The 16,764-nt window shown below is 43.7% G+C and overlaps 1 protein-coding gene across 1 annotated transcript in view; it reads right to left on the reverse strand.

Moving 5' to 3' along the window:
- The window catches only part of TBC1D9 (TBC1 domain family member 9), a 128,540-nt gene that overhangs the window by 72,908 nt on the left and 38,868 nt on the right, over positions 1 to 16,764 (reverse strand). The window contains exon 2 of the mRNA XM_065903915.1: positions 2,721 to 2,831. Within this exon, the coding sequence (XP_065759987.1) occupies positions 2,721 to 2,831 (111 nt within the window). The remainder of the gene's footprint in view (positions 1 to 2,720; positions 2,832 to 16,764) is intronic.

Raw genomic sequence — 16,764 nt, forward strand, 5'->3', positions numbered from 1 at the left:
TTATGACATCAGCATTTACTGCTCCATGTTCCTTAGCCCTGGCTTGGCAAGTAACTCAGGACATAACTGGTCTTTGTAACTCTGGGCTCTTCCGCATAGGAGCATTCCTTGGAGCCTTTGCTCCATAGAACGGCAAAACCTCAGAAACAGACTGAAGAGTAGTGATGTCAGATGTCAGGGGAGGAAAAAAAAATAGTCACAGATAGGAACCAGCTCATCACAGCCCCGTACGCGTGCATTGACCTGGGAAGGCCAGGAATCCTAAGGGTCCTGAGAACCTCCAGGCTCTACAGATTATTGAAAGTCCGGAACAAGTGATGCAAGTGCTGGAAGATGAGAGTGTCAAAGCCTTCTTAGGTCCAGGGTGCTGGCAGTTCTGCCTGATTTCCTTTCTCTTTCTCCACTTGCTGGCTCCAATGTCTATTTTAATACCATTCTACACTCTTGCCAACTAAAGGTGACATCTCCCCAACCAAGTCCCACCGGGCACCTCCCCTTCTGCCGTAGGTACTGGGTGTTGCCCGTGTGGGGTGAAATACAGCTCTATCTTACGAGGGATGACACTGTCAGGGTCCAGCTTCTGTCTCGCTTCATCCTCATCCCTTTCCTCTTGCTCTAATCCCCAGCCCTCACGCCGGCCAGGATGGTTTTCTCCCTGCCCTGGCTCACGCTGCCATTCCTTCATTCACTGGAACGCTGAAATGCTAAGTCATTTCATTGTTTCTCCTGTTTGCATCTGAACCAGAATAACTATAAAGGGACACAACTACCATGTGAGAATTTCAGGCGCTGAATCCCTGAGAGTGTTTTGCTAGGGTACCAGAGCCTTCCGGCAGTCTAAAACCATAGCCACAGAACTCCCCCTACCCTCGCAGAAGGCCAGTCAAGGTTCCTGTCTCTAGCTGGCAGCCCCACTGCCCAGTGGCACTGCTGGGTACATGTTCACACTGGGCTGTAGCTGACTATTTCCTTGTGTTCTCAAGAGCAGAGGCCGGATCTGGTTATCTTTATGTCTTTAGATCCCAGCATGGCACTTCCTACCAAGTAGAGTTAAATTTAAAAACTGAAGAAAGTCAACTGAAAGAGCTCCCAATGGTCAAAGCTAGACCTATTTGAGCAACAAAATAAAGTTGTGCTGGATTATAATGCAAAGAATAAATAGTCATGAATTCACAGGGATTAAAAATAATTGAACAAATTAAAACCCCCTACTCAGTAAGTGTGCATGGTGACTTACTTCCAAGGAGGGCAGTTTGGGAAGGAGAAGAAGACTGGGAAAACCTGAAAAACACTATTCCAGCCAGGTGATCAAGGACATCATCAGTCATAAATCAGCTTGAGAGCAGGTGCCCTTGCTTGACATAATGTGATGAAAATATCTCTGTGATCTTCCTCACAAAAATCTATCACCCCAACCTAATCATGAGAGGAACATCAGACAAATTCCAAGAGAAGGACAATTCTATAATGCACCTGACCATTATCCTTAAAAAATGGCAGAGTCATCAAAAACAAGGCAAATCTAAGTAACTTCTACAGCCAAGAGGAGATTAAAGAGATCTATCAACTAAATAGAAAATAGTACCCTGGCCAGGATCCTCTAACAGAAAAAGGACATCAGGTAAAAACTAAGGAAATCTAAATAAAGTATGGACTCTATTCAATAATAATGTAGCAACACTGGTTCACCCATTGGAACAAATGTTTCATAGTAAGATGTTAACTGCAGGGGAAACATATATATGGAGGGTATATGGAAATGCTCTAAACTATCTATTCACTTTTCCTATAAATCTAAAACTAAAAAAGAAAATAAATTAATTTAAAAAAATCATGTGGAGGCAAAAAATTGAAAAAAAAAAAAGTGTTCACTGCCCTTGCTCTTCCTAGGATTATCTGAAAATACAAATAGCTAAAAAAAAAAACAAAAAGCAAAAAACCTTAGCCACTTTGGACTAGCAGTTCTTGTGAGAGACCTAATAACAGCATGACTGTTTACCACTATTTTAAGCCCAGTGAGTAAAAGTCACTCAGTTGTGTCTGACTCTTTGCGACCCCATGGACTATACAGTTCATGGAATTCTCCAGGCCAGAATAATGGAGTGGGTTGCCGTTCCCTTCTCCACAGGATCTTCCCAACCCAGGGATCAAACCCAGGTCTCCTGCATTGCAAGCGGATTCTTTACCAGCTGAGCCACAAGGGACATCCTTAAGCCCAGTGCATGATTACAGATTACCATCAGGAGAAATAAATAATCCCTACTTGGTAGGAAGGATAAGTATTCCTGAGTCCACCCAGGACTTTGTGTGTTCCTAGTTATGTCCCAGCCTCCCTGTAGATAGACTGGGGCCATGTTGACTAATTCTACCTAGCCAGTGGGGTGTGAGTGAAGCTGGTGGCACTTCTTGGCCAAGCAAGAGAAACACAGATGTGCCTCCACCTCCTGCTTTTTCCTTGGAAGTTGATCTTGGAAGTTTTGTATTCTATGGGGTGTTACTACAGATGGAAGTGGCCACTGGATCCAAATAAGACTTCAGCAGGTTGAGAAAGAAACCTTTCTTGTGTTAAACTGCTGAGACTCAGGGTTTATCTGCTGAAATGGCTCTAGTAACTTGTCTTAAACGACCAATGGATTGCATCTCACAATGAGATGTTCCTTCCCTTCTGAAAGAAAGTTGTCGATCATAACACTTCCCGTATTTCCAAATATTGCACTTACCACAGGCAATGGTCCAATAGACCAAAGAATCTGGAGTCTGGTACAGGATTCGGTAAGGAGCGACCCGGGCACTGGAGTCCAACACAACATCAAGGGTGCCCACCAGGAGGCCTGAGGACAGACAGCAGGGAGAAAAGTTTAAGGGTCTCCTCCAAACTCCCAGAGGCAGCAGTGTGGATACACCCCTTCTAGCGGACCTATCAGCAAACCCTCTCCCACCACATCCCATCTGGACAAAACTTTCCTCTCGGCTGTGATGCTGCTGACTCTACGATACTTGTTCCACCTATCTGCACGAGATGCTGCATGTGCTGAGACGGCGCTGGTTTCCAAAGCCAAACCAACAAAGCTCCTACCTCAGTCCCTGGCCCACCACGGTATTGATAACAGACACCTGTTTCAAACTAAAAAGTAAGGTATGAAGCACTGATATTCTGGGGTCTCTGCTTTACCATCATTACAAACTGCATGTAGTATTTTCTCCCCTTCTTCATCCTGGAAACAAACCCTTAAGTAACCTAACAAAACCACAGGAATCAGTCATGTGAATCAGTCATGTATATCTGAGTCCACGTGCTAGGCAGCCCCACGTGTTATTTTCATAATGATAATTTTCTCACCTTTCTTTTGTATCGAAAAGGTACAGGAGTCCACCGAGGTTCACCGCGAACCACAGTGACCACTAGCTGACCTGCATACACCAGGAACAACATACTTTCTAAGAAAGTGAAAGTGAAGTCGCTCAGTCGTGTCCGAAGCTTTGCAGCCCTGTGGACTGTAGCCTGCCAGGCTCCTCTGTCCATGGGATTTTCCAGGCAAGAATATTGGAGTGAGTTGCCATTTTCTTCTCCAGGGGAATCTTCCCAACCCAGGGATCAAACTTGGGTTTCCCGCAGTGCAGGCACACTCCTTACCGTCTGAGTCACAGGGAAGCCCACACTTTCACTAAAGGATAAATGAATTCATGTGTTTGCTCTGGCTTGTATGAAATATATCAAAAATCAAGTCTTTAGAGTCTGCAGAGTTTTCCGAGGAGTCATTTTCCATAGAATACCACACGTGTGCATTTTTGTTCTCTACGGTGACTAGAATTTACTGCAGACCTCTAATTACTCTTCAATTATCTGCAGATGGGAGAGTGTATTAATAGGAAAAGCAAGGAGCGCCAGCTAAACTGGATTGCTCTCTATGTTAACTAGAAACACATGTGAACCAGAAATACAAGTCCATCACTCATAGTAGGCAAGCGTTGGTAATACTTTTCCTTTTCCAGAATCAAAATATTGGAAGCGACACATAGGTTGTTTCTAAGGCACACAGGCTTCACCGTCCAGGATGAGCCTCTGTGGTTTGTGTGTGTATGAGTCGCTCAGGCATGTCTGACTCTTTGCGACTCCACGGACTGTAGCCCACCAGGCTCCTCTGTCTATGGGATTCTCCAGGCAAGAATACTGGAGTGAGGAGCCCTTCTTGACCACGGGATGTTCTTGACCCAGCGATCAAACCGGCATGCCCTGAGTTGTAGGCGGATTCTTTACTGTCTGAGCCAGTAGGGAAGCCCAGCCTCTGTGGTTTAACGAGCCTCAAAGAGCGCGTCATGGTAGATAAAGATTCTTCCAAGGGCAGTCAGAGCAGCCCACAGAGGGAGTCTGGGTCCTGGAGCTCGCACTCCTGGCTGGGCCACCTCCCAGACCCAGTCCCTCCAAGCCTCAGTTTCCTCATCCTTAATGTCTCACTAGTCTTCTGTACTCTATGACACCAAGGAGAGAAGACCTCTGAAAAGGTCCAATCCTATCCGCATGTCCTGACCACAAATGTCCCTAATGACAAATCATCTATACCACCCACTATTCTAATTAAAAACCCTCTGGTATCACTCAGAGGGAAAGAAAACTGAGTGGCCTTCAAGGGGATGCCAGTGGAGTGAGGGCTTCTGACTAGATGCCAGCTCACCAACTGTGTGTTGGTGATGCAACCAGTTGCATTCACAACTGGCACCACCATTTCCATGAACATTTAGACGAACACTAATAGGCACATCATCTTTCCCTGGTGGCTCAGATGGTTAAGAACCTGCCTGCAACACAAGCGACCCAGGTTCGATCCCTGGGTCAGGAAGATCCCCTGGAGGCGGGCATGGCAATCCACCCCAGTATTTTTGCCTGGAGAATCCCATGGACAGAAGAGCCTGGCGGGCTACAGTTCATGACATCGCAAGAGTCAGACACAACTTACTGACTAACACTTTCATTTACAGGCACATCCATATCTACTGGCCCCTGCTTGCCGCAACTAGGGAAAAGTCCATGAAGCAATGAAGACCTAGCATAGCCGAAAATAAATAAATAAAATTATTAAAAAGAAAAAGAAATAAATAAAAAATTTTTAAATATTCATTCACTTGGTAACACTGACCAGGATTTTCCCTCCACTTGGGATGGTGTGTTTGTCCATCAACGCCCACCTCCCACCACCTCAAATGACAAACTCCTAATTCTCTCACGCCACCTCTTTTAACCCTGATCTCCCTGAGTTCTGCTCCTGTAATACCTACTGCATTTATTTAAAATCAGTTGCACATTTTGCCTTGTTCCACTTCTCCTCTTTCCAGGCTGGGAGCTCCATGACAACAAGGTCTGATGATGGATCGCTTTGGACCCCTAGACCCCGAACATTGCTTGAAGCACGGTAAGACCTAAACACATGTCTGATGAAAGGACAAGTTATGTATTCTTAGAAGACCTAAATCATAAATACTTACTGTGCTGCCTAAATTGTACTGAGACAAGGAGTCAAGACTCTGGAAAAGAGAAAACACTCCTTCTGCACTGTATGTCCACACAGAACACTAGATAATGGGAAATCTGAAATCTAGTCTACAGCATTCCCCCCCAAAAGCAGTAATCGGGATTTTCTTAGAAGTCTTATTACTCATCCCTCTGAAATGGCTGTCAAAATACTGAACCTTTCATCATTTCCCACACAAAGCACTGTTTTAGCAGCTGTTCTACTCAGCTATTTCTGGTGTTAAACAATCTTTGATCGCCTGAGATAACTAAGTCAAATTATGGCCCTCAAAATAACTCTTCTCTGCATCTACCTATTACATTAGCTCGGGGGCATCTTATAACATTAAACTGCTGTTTTCAAGGAGATTCAGAAAACACTCTGCAAAACGGGCACCTTTAGGCCTCCCACTGCTGTGTGCACTAAAGGGTCTGCGATGCCGACAAGAGGCACTTCCACTCCCGGGCAGCCCCTCACCCTTCAGAGGGAGGGATGTGTCAGGGGAGGGTGCGACACCCACGGATGTGCCCGTGGCAACAATCAATCCATCTACTGATGATCTGGGATAATTTAATGTCAAAGTGGACAAGATGCTACAGCTGTCTCGGCCTCCCTCTATTCATTCCATCAGACTTCCGGCCTGTCAAAGACAGAGCCCTACAAAGACCCTGCTGGGCCAGTCTGGGGAACGGGCTGTCCGCTGACACGGAAGCGACAGAAGCACCGCTAGGGAGCTCCCTGGCGGTCCAGTGGGTAGACTCAGCGCTTTCACTGGGGTCGCCCCGGGTTCAATCCCTGGTCGGGAAACCAAGATCCTGCAAGCCACACAGCGCAGTCAACAATAATCATAATAACAGCATCCACTCAAAAAGAGTGCCCGGTGTGTACTGAGCACCGTCGTTTCATGAAATATTTCTAAACGACAGAAAAAAACTGAAAATTACAAAATACATATCCCACCACTCCGACGTTAACAACTGGTCTCATCCGCTGAAGATTTTTTTGATGTTGACCTTTCTTAAAGTCTTTATTGAATTTTTTACGATATTGCTTGCTTTTTGCTTTGCTTCTTTGTTTTGTTTTTGCCTGGAGGCATGTGGGATCTCAGCTCCCTGACCAGGAAGGAGTCAAACCCCTTGCGTTGGGAGGTGAAGTCCTAACCAACTGACCACCACGGAAGCTCCTGTTTTTGTTTTGTTTTTTCTTTTTAAGAAAACACCACACTCCCAGCAAAGCTCCCTTCTCTGTGTTCCCTTCAACCCTATTTTCCTCTCTAGTCACCACCCTCCAGTATTCCCCCCCCACCCCGGAGGGGGCACCAGAATCCCTCCTGTATTTTTACTCTTCCCATCCACGTCCTTATACTTTTATTGGCCCCCACGTATACACATGAATCTATCACTAATTGAGCACTGATGTACATTTAAAATTTTACATTAATGATAAAGTTGATATTTTTCTGCAATCTTTACCCAATGATATGTTTGTAAAAATTACCCAGGTTATACTTATAAATCTGATTCATTCATTTTGAATATTGTGTACTAGTCTGCTGTTTAAATACACTGTAACTTACCCATTTTCCTAGTAAAGAACATTTGGGTTTATCTCTATTTTTTTTTTTTTTTTTTTTTGCCATAATGGGCACTGCAGTCATTCTCTGTACATGATCCTTAAATATGTAAGCAGTTTCTTTAAAATGAAATTGTTGGGCCATAGGTCACGTGCATGTTGAAACCTTGTTGGTTATTACAAAACTGCTTTCCAAAGTGATTGTGCCAATTTACGCTCATACCAGGAAATTGACATTATACCAGGGAGGGGAGAGAATATGTTTATCCTTAATATCTCCAACACTTAGTATTATGAAATTTAAAAAAAATTTTCACCCATCTCAAGGGGGAGAAACAGTATTTGTTCTTGAAATTTGCATTTTCTGATGATTAATGAGTTTGGGTATCTCTTCCCTGTTTATTGGTCATTCCAGTTCCCTATTCTGAGTTACTTACCCTTCCTACTGTGCTGACATTTGCTGAAATTTCTAGGTCAGAAATTCAGAGTTTACTATTTAGAGGCTTCCACTCATATATACACTGGATTTCAATTCACTTCAGCAAATACACTCAGATATTTTTAAAGCCAGAGAGGCAATATACTCGGATTTACTTCTCTGTTACATTTGGATTTGCTTCTCTGTATTTGTTCTACATAAATGCAAGACCCTGGGATCAGTATTTGCAAGGCCCTCTTTTTCCTTCCCATGTAAGGTTTCTACAGGTCACAGGCTCCCATCTGTCCTTCTCCTGCTGCTGCCTCTGTGTCATTGGTACCCAGCAGGTATGTCTAGCACTTAAGTGGACTGTGTGATAATAGGCAGAAAGCACTTAGGCGATAACAGGGCTTCCCGGGTGGCTCAGATGGTAAAGAATCTGCCTGCAACGCAGGAGACCCCAGTTCCACCCCTGGGTCGAGAAGATACCCTGGAGAAGGAAATGGCTACCCACTCCAGTATTCTTGCTTGGGGAATTTGATGGAGAAAGGAGCATGGTCACAACTGAGAGACTTGCACACACACACACACACACACACACACACACACACACACACACACTTAATAATATCTAGAAGCAGTTGCTGATAGATACATATATCAACACTGGCCATGTCATAATTTTTACACTTCTCTGAATAAATCTCGTTTGTTTGCTTGTTTGTTTCTAAAGCCTTCGAGGCTTTGTCCAAGTTGTTTTACTTGATCTGGAATGTCTTTTTTTCTTTCTGGAAAATGTCTATTTCCCTCAATAACCAGGTCAAGTCACCTAAAGCATTTGCTCTACTCTTTTCACAGACTTTCCCCATCCTCTCAACACTCCCAAATCTCCTAGCAATTAACTATTCCCTTGTCTGTGACCTGCTAACCACTTTGCACTTCACATTACTAAGGCAACTGTCACACTGTTTCCTACCGGGGGGGAAAAAGTAGTTTCTTCCCACTGGGCTGTGAGTTCCTTGAGGCAGGCACAGCCTTATTTATCCTGGCATTCCCAAAGTCTGGAATAATGTCCTCTACATCATGCTGAATATTTACAAAATGGGCCACAAAGTTTTCAACTTCATGGACACTGGAAGAAAACCAAGAATTATTTTCAGAGTTTATTCATCTCTGTCCCACAGGCCCAAATATAACAAGTTCTAGTAAACTGGCCATGAATAATTAAACTTGCCTATAAATCAGACAAGAAAAGGGGACCAAGACTTGAGAAAAAGGCTAAAAAATCCCATCTCAGAGAGTGGGGGGTGATATAGACCAAACTCTATCTGAAACAGAAATTCACCATGGAAAATTAACTTCTCTAATCTCTGGAAGTAATCTGTCACTTTTGAATGAATATTGAAAATGATCTGGAAAGCACTGTCTTTCCATTCCCCTACTTCTGGCAAGTAGTCCAGAGATTATCAGTTGTTGCCAAAAAAAAAAGAAAGAAAGAAAACTCAAAGATTTAGTCAATTTCAACTGCTGCATCCCCCTCACAGGTTTGCAAGCCCTGTTTGCGCTACCATACAGGCCAGGAGACCAGGAGAGAGATGAAGGAACTGGCATGTGTGGACAGCCTCGAAGGGAAAGGCTGGAATTGCCGGGTGAGAGTCGGTTCCCTACTTAAACCTGCACCTGAGCTTGTAATGCCCCCGGCGTGATGGCCCATCTGCGCTATTGCAGGCCAGTCACAGTGGGTCTGAGAGAAATCCAGGCGGTGGCTGGTCTCCGCTGTAGGAGGTAAGGGGCATGGAGGTTTGGCGGGGTGGGGTGACTGCGGCTGGAGGTGGAGGCAACGTGTTCCTCAGTGTCATAACCTCAAAGAGTCTAACGGCCTTTCTCAGACATGAGTCCTGCTGGCTCAAAGGCGGAGACCAGTCCAAAGCTGGGATTCTACTTTCAGCTCAGGACAGTCTGGGAGTGTTTTGTTTTCATAAATGTTGCCTATTTTCCAACTCCTCTAGCATATTTAGGTAGAAAACGGTTTCTCAACATGGTTCAAACCGTGATCACTGGTAGAAATAGGCCACCCATGATTCTCCCCTCTCACCTACACTGCTGCCTTTCAGGACACAAGTCCAGCCGGGTGTATATCACAACTGCGGTGAAATAAGCAAGTCAGGGGCTTCCCAGGTGACTCAGGAGGTAAGCATCTGCCTGCCAATGCAGGAGACACAGGAACCGCAGGCGGAATCCCTGGGCTGGGAAGAGCCACCACAGGAAGAAACAGCAACCCACTCCAGGGTTCTTCCTGGAAAATTCCATAGACACAAGAGCCTGGCAAACTACAGTCCACACGGTCGTAAACAGTCAGACACGGCTGAGCACAGCACAGCAGCAGGACGAGTTACTAGGGGGAAGGGAGCCCATCCACACATGCACACATGTGTGTGCACACACACACATACACAGACACGCACATCCACACACGTGCGCGCGCACACACACACACACACACACACACACATGCGTGCGTGCGCACACACGCACACACATCCACACCACACACACACACACACACATCCACACACACACATCCACACACACAAACACACACACGTGCGCGTGCACACACGCACGCACACACACACACACACATACACACGCGCGCGCACACATGCATGCGTGCACGCACACACACATCCACACACACACATCCACACACATCCACACACAGCCACACACACACACATACACACACACACACCACACACACACACACACACGTGTGAGTGTGTGCGGCCTTGTTACCATTTGTGGAAAGATGAATTAATGAGAATTCTCCTAACGGAGGAAATACATTGCTGATTCTGTCAATTAGGACAGTACTTTGTTCCTGGTAAGAATCAGTTTGTTTCTGGTTTCCAGTATGTTGCAGACTGAGACTTTTGTAAAGGACAGAGCCCATGAAATACTAAAATATAGCTACAGAATATGAAAAGAGACAAAGAAAACAAAAACCTCCCATTTTTTTCATTATTTAACAGACAAATGGTTATAGTTTTCTAAATGCTTAATCTCAACTTCTATTCTTTAGCTCAAGGCAGCTGAAACAAAAAGGTTGCAAAAAGGCACTTTAAATAGCACTGCATTGGTGAAGGGGAGGCTGGAGGGACTATGTTTACTAGAATCACGTATAAAGAGTACATTTATTTCTATAACTTTTTATTTGGGAAATGAAGAAAAGTATCGCTCTGCCACTGCAAACTAAAATAAAATTGCACAAAATCATTTCTCACTTGAAAGCAAGAATGTGCTATGTGCTAAGTTGCTTCAGTCATGTCCGAATCTGTGTGACCAGACAGACTGTAGCCGGCCAAGCTCCTCTGTCCATGTGATTTTCCAGGCAAGAATACTGGAGTCGGTTGCCATGTCCTTCCTCCAGGGGATCTTCCCGACTCAGGGATAGAACCTGCGTCTCTTACATCTCCTGCATTGGCAGGCGGGTTCTTTACCACTAGCACCACCTGGGAAGCCCCAATACATGAAATACATGAATACATGAGGAAAGGCATGAGGTTTCTGTCCTACATTTATCTTAAAGGGCCTGGGTTTAAAAGTGGGGAGAATCAGCCTGAAACTAACATATTGTATGTCAACTCTACTTCAATTAAAAATAATAAAAAATAAGTACAAGTGTGAAGAATCTGAACCAGCCAATTCGGTGATCTCTGAAGAGACCCTTGACTCATTTCTTACCAAGAAGGGAGCAGGCTTGAGGGGATTGAATGGTGAGGCTCAGAGAGGCAGGGCACCCCTTCTGCAGCATTTCATACTAATTCTGGATCGCAGGGTCTTTGTGCCCAGAAAGTTAAGGATCAAAATAGATGTTCATATTTGCCACAAAAGATAAAACACAGGCTGCTTTACAATTAAACAAACAGGGCAGAAATCCGAAATTGGAAGAGCATGTCGCCTGCAGAGCCTCTGTCAAGCAGCCAATGAGTTCTGAGCTGCTCAGGCCTCCCAAGCACCCTGGAAGGCCAAGTCTTACAGGAGTTGCTCCACTTCACCCTGCAGGCCAGTCTCTTAAAGTCACATGCACCTTCTTCTCCTGCAGAAAAGGGAGTGCAGGTGGAATTGATTTTTCCTTCTCTTTGGAGGTGGTGTCTGAGAAGGAACCGTTAAAATCTCTCTTTAACACTGTACTGTACATGATCGTTGAGACCAGTAACACAATTTGTGGGGCCCTGTGCAAAACGAAATGCAGGTACTCTTTGTCAAAAATTCTTAGGAATTCCTAGACAGCCAAAGTAGAACAGAAAACCAAGCCCTGGCCCTTCTAAGAGTGGGTCCCTGGGCACCAGCATGGACCACACAGCAGGGAGCGGTCCTGACCCTGGCAGTGCAGTGGTGATGTCATCTCCACAGACAAGCTTGTTGTTCTCAGACTTTAATCAGGGATTCAGGACTACTCTGATCTAGACCATTGAGGACAATGGACTGGATTTATTCAGAAGCACCCGAGGCACCTGGGTGATCCAATTCCTCAAATAAGCTCTCAACCCAGGGAGAGGAAGATAGATGCATATTCACTATATTTATATGATGGGAAGATGTACGGATTCTCATCTTGTCTACAGAAGTAGGTCTAAATACCTGAAACTGATGACTCAAGGTCAGGCATAAGAGCACGGATGCAGGAGTCCTTCTGGTGCTGGTGGGAGCAGTTCACCGGTGAGAAGCCCACTGTTTCCAAGAGACAAGCCACACCCACCACCTCAAGGAAACCTGAGTGTGATGGTCCTAGGACCCCTTCTGTCAGGTGGGCTGAATTTGCAGAAGCCACTTACTGTCCCCAAACAACTGCCCATCTTCCTCCTAATTCAGCTAACCTCTTCTCCACAGTGAAGTAATATCACATCCCTGGTGGTTGTGCAGTAAAGAATCCGCCTGCCAATGCAGGAGACACGGGTTTGATCCCTGGGATGAGAAGAACCCTTGGAGAAGGAAATGGCAACCAGCTCCAGTATGCTTGCCTGAAGAATTCCACGAACAGAGGGGCCTGGCAGTCTACATTCCATGGGGTCACAAAAGAGTTGGACACGACTTAGCGACTAAACAACAACAGAAACAGTTATGGATTTAAAATTACATTCATAGTCAGTGATCTAGAATGTCTATATATATTATAGAACACCTATACAATGATATTTAGACATTTAAAGTCATATCCTCAAGTAATTATTTAATGAGATGGCAAAACATATTTAGTATGCTATGTGAAAAAAAACCACAAAGCTTTAATTTTTGTCCAATATGTTTTATATGTAACTGTCAAGTTACAAGTACAATATTGTCTATGCAATGAATTGTAACATTTTTAAAGATTACAAAAATGAACATGTTGGTGGATAAAACAATTTTGCTTCCTTTTGGTGGTTTAAAAGTTTCTAAAAGTTTCTCAAATGTACATTCAATATTTTTATGATGTAAAAAAAATTTTTGTTGTTTTCTCAATTACTTCCAACCTTCTATTTTGGGCCTTCTTTAATCAAAGAGAGATCAAGCCATCAGGTAAACAGATGGTTACTGTGTTTACATTACAGCTGTTCCTTCACAACCACAGGTTAGTAATCTTGTTGCCAGGATGCAATATGCCAGCTAGGGGTCAATACTGGAATGAATGGCATTCTCAAAACACACTCCAATGGACAGGAGTCTATCCTTTTAGACATTTTTTTTAAACTTCATTTTTTTCCCTTTAGTATATAAAGCAGAGAATACAACAAACTGATACACATTCATACATATGGGGCTTAACTCAGTTGTAGTGACTAGGTGTTTCACAACTAGCTTATCTTAAATCAGAAGATTATAGTTCTAAATTAAAAACCATAAAAGTTAAATGAATGAAATTAGTTTCGCCACTTTCATCACTGAGTATTCATTATATTTTAAGTACCTACAGTGTTACCTTTAGCTACACATAGGCAAGGCAAACAATCAGGCAATATGTGTTTATTATACCTACACAAGAAATGGCTGGAAGGATCAAACAGTTTATAATGGTTCTCTTTGGAGAATGACATCAGTATGAAGAGATGCTCCACAGGGAAGGAATGAACTCTTTTTCAACTATTAGAACTGTATTTTTCAAAGTAATAATTATGCTGTTGGAACTATACTTTGTAAAACTTTGTACTCATAATTATTAGCAATGTGCATATTTTATAATAAAGCTATAGTAAAAGAATTAATAAAGGAATAATACAAAATTCGTGATGAAAATCCTGCCTTAAGACATCACAAGAAATGAGACCGTAACCAGTCAGCTCCTGTTACTTCCTGTCTCGGGCACTGGTCACCCTAAGAACTGGTCCTCCTTAGGATTCACGCCACGCATGGGGGTGAACAGGAGGAATGTCACACTATACGAAATAAGGCTGCCTTTCACCAGAGATGATGACCAGAAACACAGGGCTTGAGTGTGACCTAGTAAAAGATGAGCCTGGCCAGTCCATCCCCCTCATCTTAAGGGAATCTGAGCTCAGACAGATGATGAGCAAAGCCAAGCAGTTACCGATGGAAGCTGAAAGAATTCCATGACAAGGGAAAGCAGCAAACAAGTCAGGTGGCACAGAGGCGAAAACACAAGCTAAAGAAGAGATACAAAGCAGAGACTGAGGAAGCCAGGTATCCTCAAGAGAAAAGAGCAGAAATGCAGAGGGCAGATGAGCAGGACCCATGATAGGGAGTTGAGCGGGAGGCGGGGAGCCCCTTCTTACTGTCACAGGCCTCCTGTTGAGTCTCCAGGCCCGGGTCCAGGCCTTATGTATCCTGGCAAGGAATACAGGTACCCGAGGTAACCTGAGTCTCTGGGCCTTGCAAGCTAAAGTGCCCAACTAAAACCCTAACTCCATCTGGCTCCATTGAAGACGGACTTTGAGTAAATGTTCTCGTCTGTACGACAGCAGGCAAGTGTTATATAAGAAAATGCCAAGGCATTAACAGCAGCTTAATAATACGCTTTCCAGCTGTGCATCCAAATATTCCAGAACAGATAAAAATAGCGGCTGCAGAACTGTAATTAAAACAGTCAGGCTATTTACAGGGTACAGTAGCAGCCTGGCTCCATCACTGGACATTTGGTCTTGACTTTATCACTTTGAGAGCATCCAACTCTCAACATCCAACCCACAAATCCTCTCCAGAAGAATCTCGGTTCTAGCTTAGCCTCGAGTCACCTGGACAAGACTAAGGGTTATTTCACAGAGATGTTTCAGTTTGTGATGGATCAGGTGAAAGCAATCTTCACCTAAGGTCCAGATAAAGCTTTAAAGAGAAAACCGAGCTGGGAGGACTGGAAAATAAACAGAATATCATGGCACCAGAACATCTCCCACCAACAAGCGGGAGAAGTCAGACCAAGAAACCTGCCAAAGATGATTTGACTTTGCAAAGCTGGGTGTTGTGCAGCGGCAAGTAATGCCCTTATTTCATCAGACTGTGCATTATGACCTGAGGTATTTTTCAATATATGTAAATGACCTGCAAATGTAGGTGAGTCCCTTATGGAATATATTAAACCCAATTAAGATTTCTTAAGAAATAGTTCAAGGATGGCCTTAAAAGTCCTTATAAATCTCTGAAAAATATCAAAAATTGATGGCAAAAAAAGAAAAAAGGATCACTGGCAATAAGAAAAATAGTGGACTGGGGGTTGGAGGACTTTTCTGCAAAGTGATTTCAAAGTCATTTCCAAGACACTGTTCTTTCTTCATGCTATCAGCCAGACATAACAGACATACAGCAGGATGAAAACCAACCATGTAATTTCATCATTGTCACTGACTCGTGTGTCTTCAAGCAGAGACTGAAGAAATGTGAAAAGTAGGGGGAATTATTTTTTATATTATTATTTTATTAATGAATGGGGAAAATGAAAGTAATGAAAGTCAGGCTTTGCTTCCTTCACCCAGAATTACATCTTCTGTACCTAGCTTTTTAATCTCCAAGCAAAAGTGACAGATGCACACATTTATATGCATAATGCACATTTATATACATAAATGTATATACATACATACCATATACACACAGATACATGCATACACATCAACTGTACTATGCTCATTTAAAGCATGCCAATTTAAAATGAGTTTAGAGTTGATATTTCTCCTGGTAATCTTGATTCCAGCTTGTGATTCATCCAATCCAGCATTTTGCATAATGTGCTACTCTACGCATAAGTTAAATAAGCAAGGTAAAATTTACAGCCTTGACATACTCCTTTCCTGATTCTGAACCAGTCTGTTGTTCCATGTATGGTTCTAACTGTTGCTTCTTGTCCTGCAGGGGTGGCTTTTTAAAAAAAACCTTCAAATTTGGATTTCTATTGTTGGATTTAATGAAACACAATATGCAATAAAAGAACAGGGTTACATGAAAATCAGCATTTCAAAACGCTGAAAAAAGATAATCATAAGCAGGAACTCCTTTTAAGCCAGTGTTTCTCAACCAATACGCTTTTTGAAAAAAACACTTAAAAAAAGTTCCACACCTCTTCCTTAGATTCTTTTATTCAACCTTAAACATCCTGACTGGAAAGAAATCAGTATATGTTCCCTGAAGCCAGAAGAAACAGACAGAAGATTTTGGCCCCAATTTCCTGTCACTTGTATTGAGAGAGACAAGAGGGAGAAAGAGAGGGAAAGAGGAAAGTCCAACTTTTTAAAAATTTCCAATAAAAAATATTGAAGATGTTTCTTCAAACTGCACAGGCATCCTGTTCCAGAGTTAGTACACAGATGATTCTAGAATGCTAATGACTCTTCCCTTGTGACTAATTCACCAGCCTTTATGCTTTACAACACGTCTCCATTTCCCTGCTGTGACACTATCTCATTTACAACTTGCAGACTAATTTCCCAGCAGTGTCCGCGACAACCAGAAATAGCAACAAAGACACTGGACCCAAGGTGCTGAGTGAGGCCAAGGCCCCGCCGAGAAGCAGGCAGAGTGAGGCATCCTAGCACAGCGCTTCCAGCTCAGAACATCTTTGCTGGCTGAGGGCCAGGGCCTCTGAAATCTAGAACGCAGAGCAGGAAAACAGATCCCTTCCACGGCTCTGTCAAAGCATGAAGATTCTGCGAATGGCGGAGGCCTGTGCTTCATGCACTCGTTTTCCAAAGGGTGTAACTAGTGCATTCTCTGAGACAGCAAAGCAGGGTTCGGGGCGACCCGGTGTCCAGCCCTCGATCCTGTCGTGACACGGCTCCC

Source organism: Muntiacus reevesi, chromosome 13, assembly GCF_963930625.1.
Source record: "Muntiacus reevesi chromosome 13, mMunRee1.1, whole genome shotgun sequence".
Classification (NCBI taxonomy): Eukaryota; Metazoa; Chordata; class Mammalia; order Artiodactyla; family Cervidae; genus Muntiacus; species Muntiacus reevesi.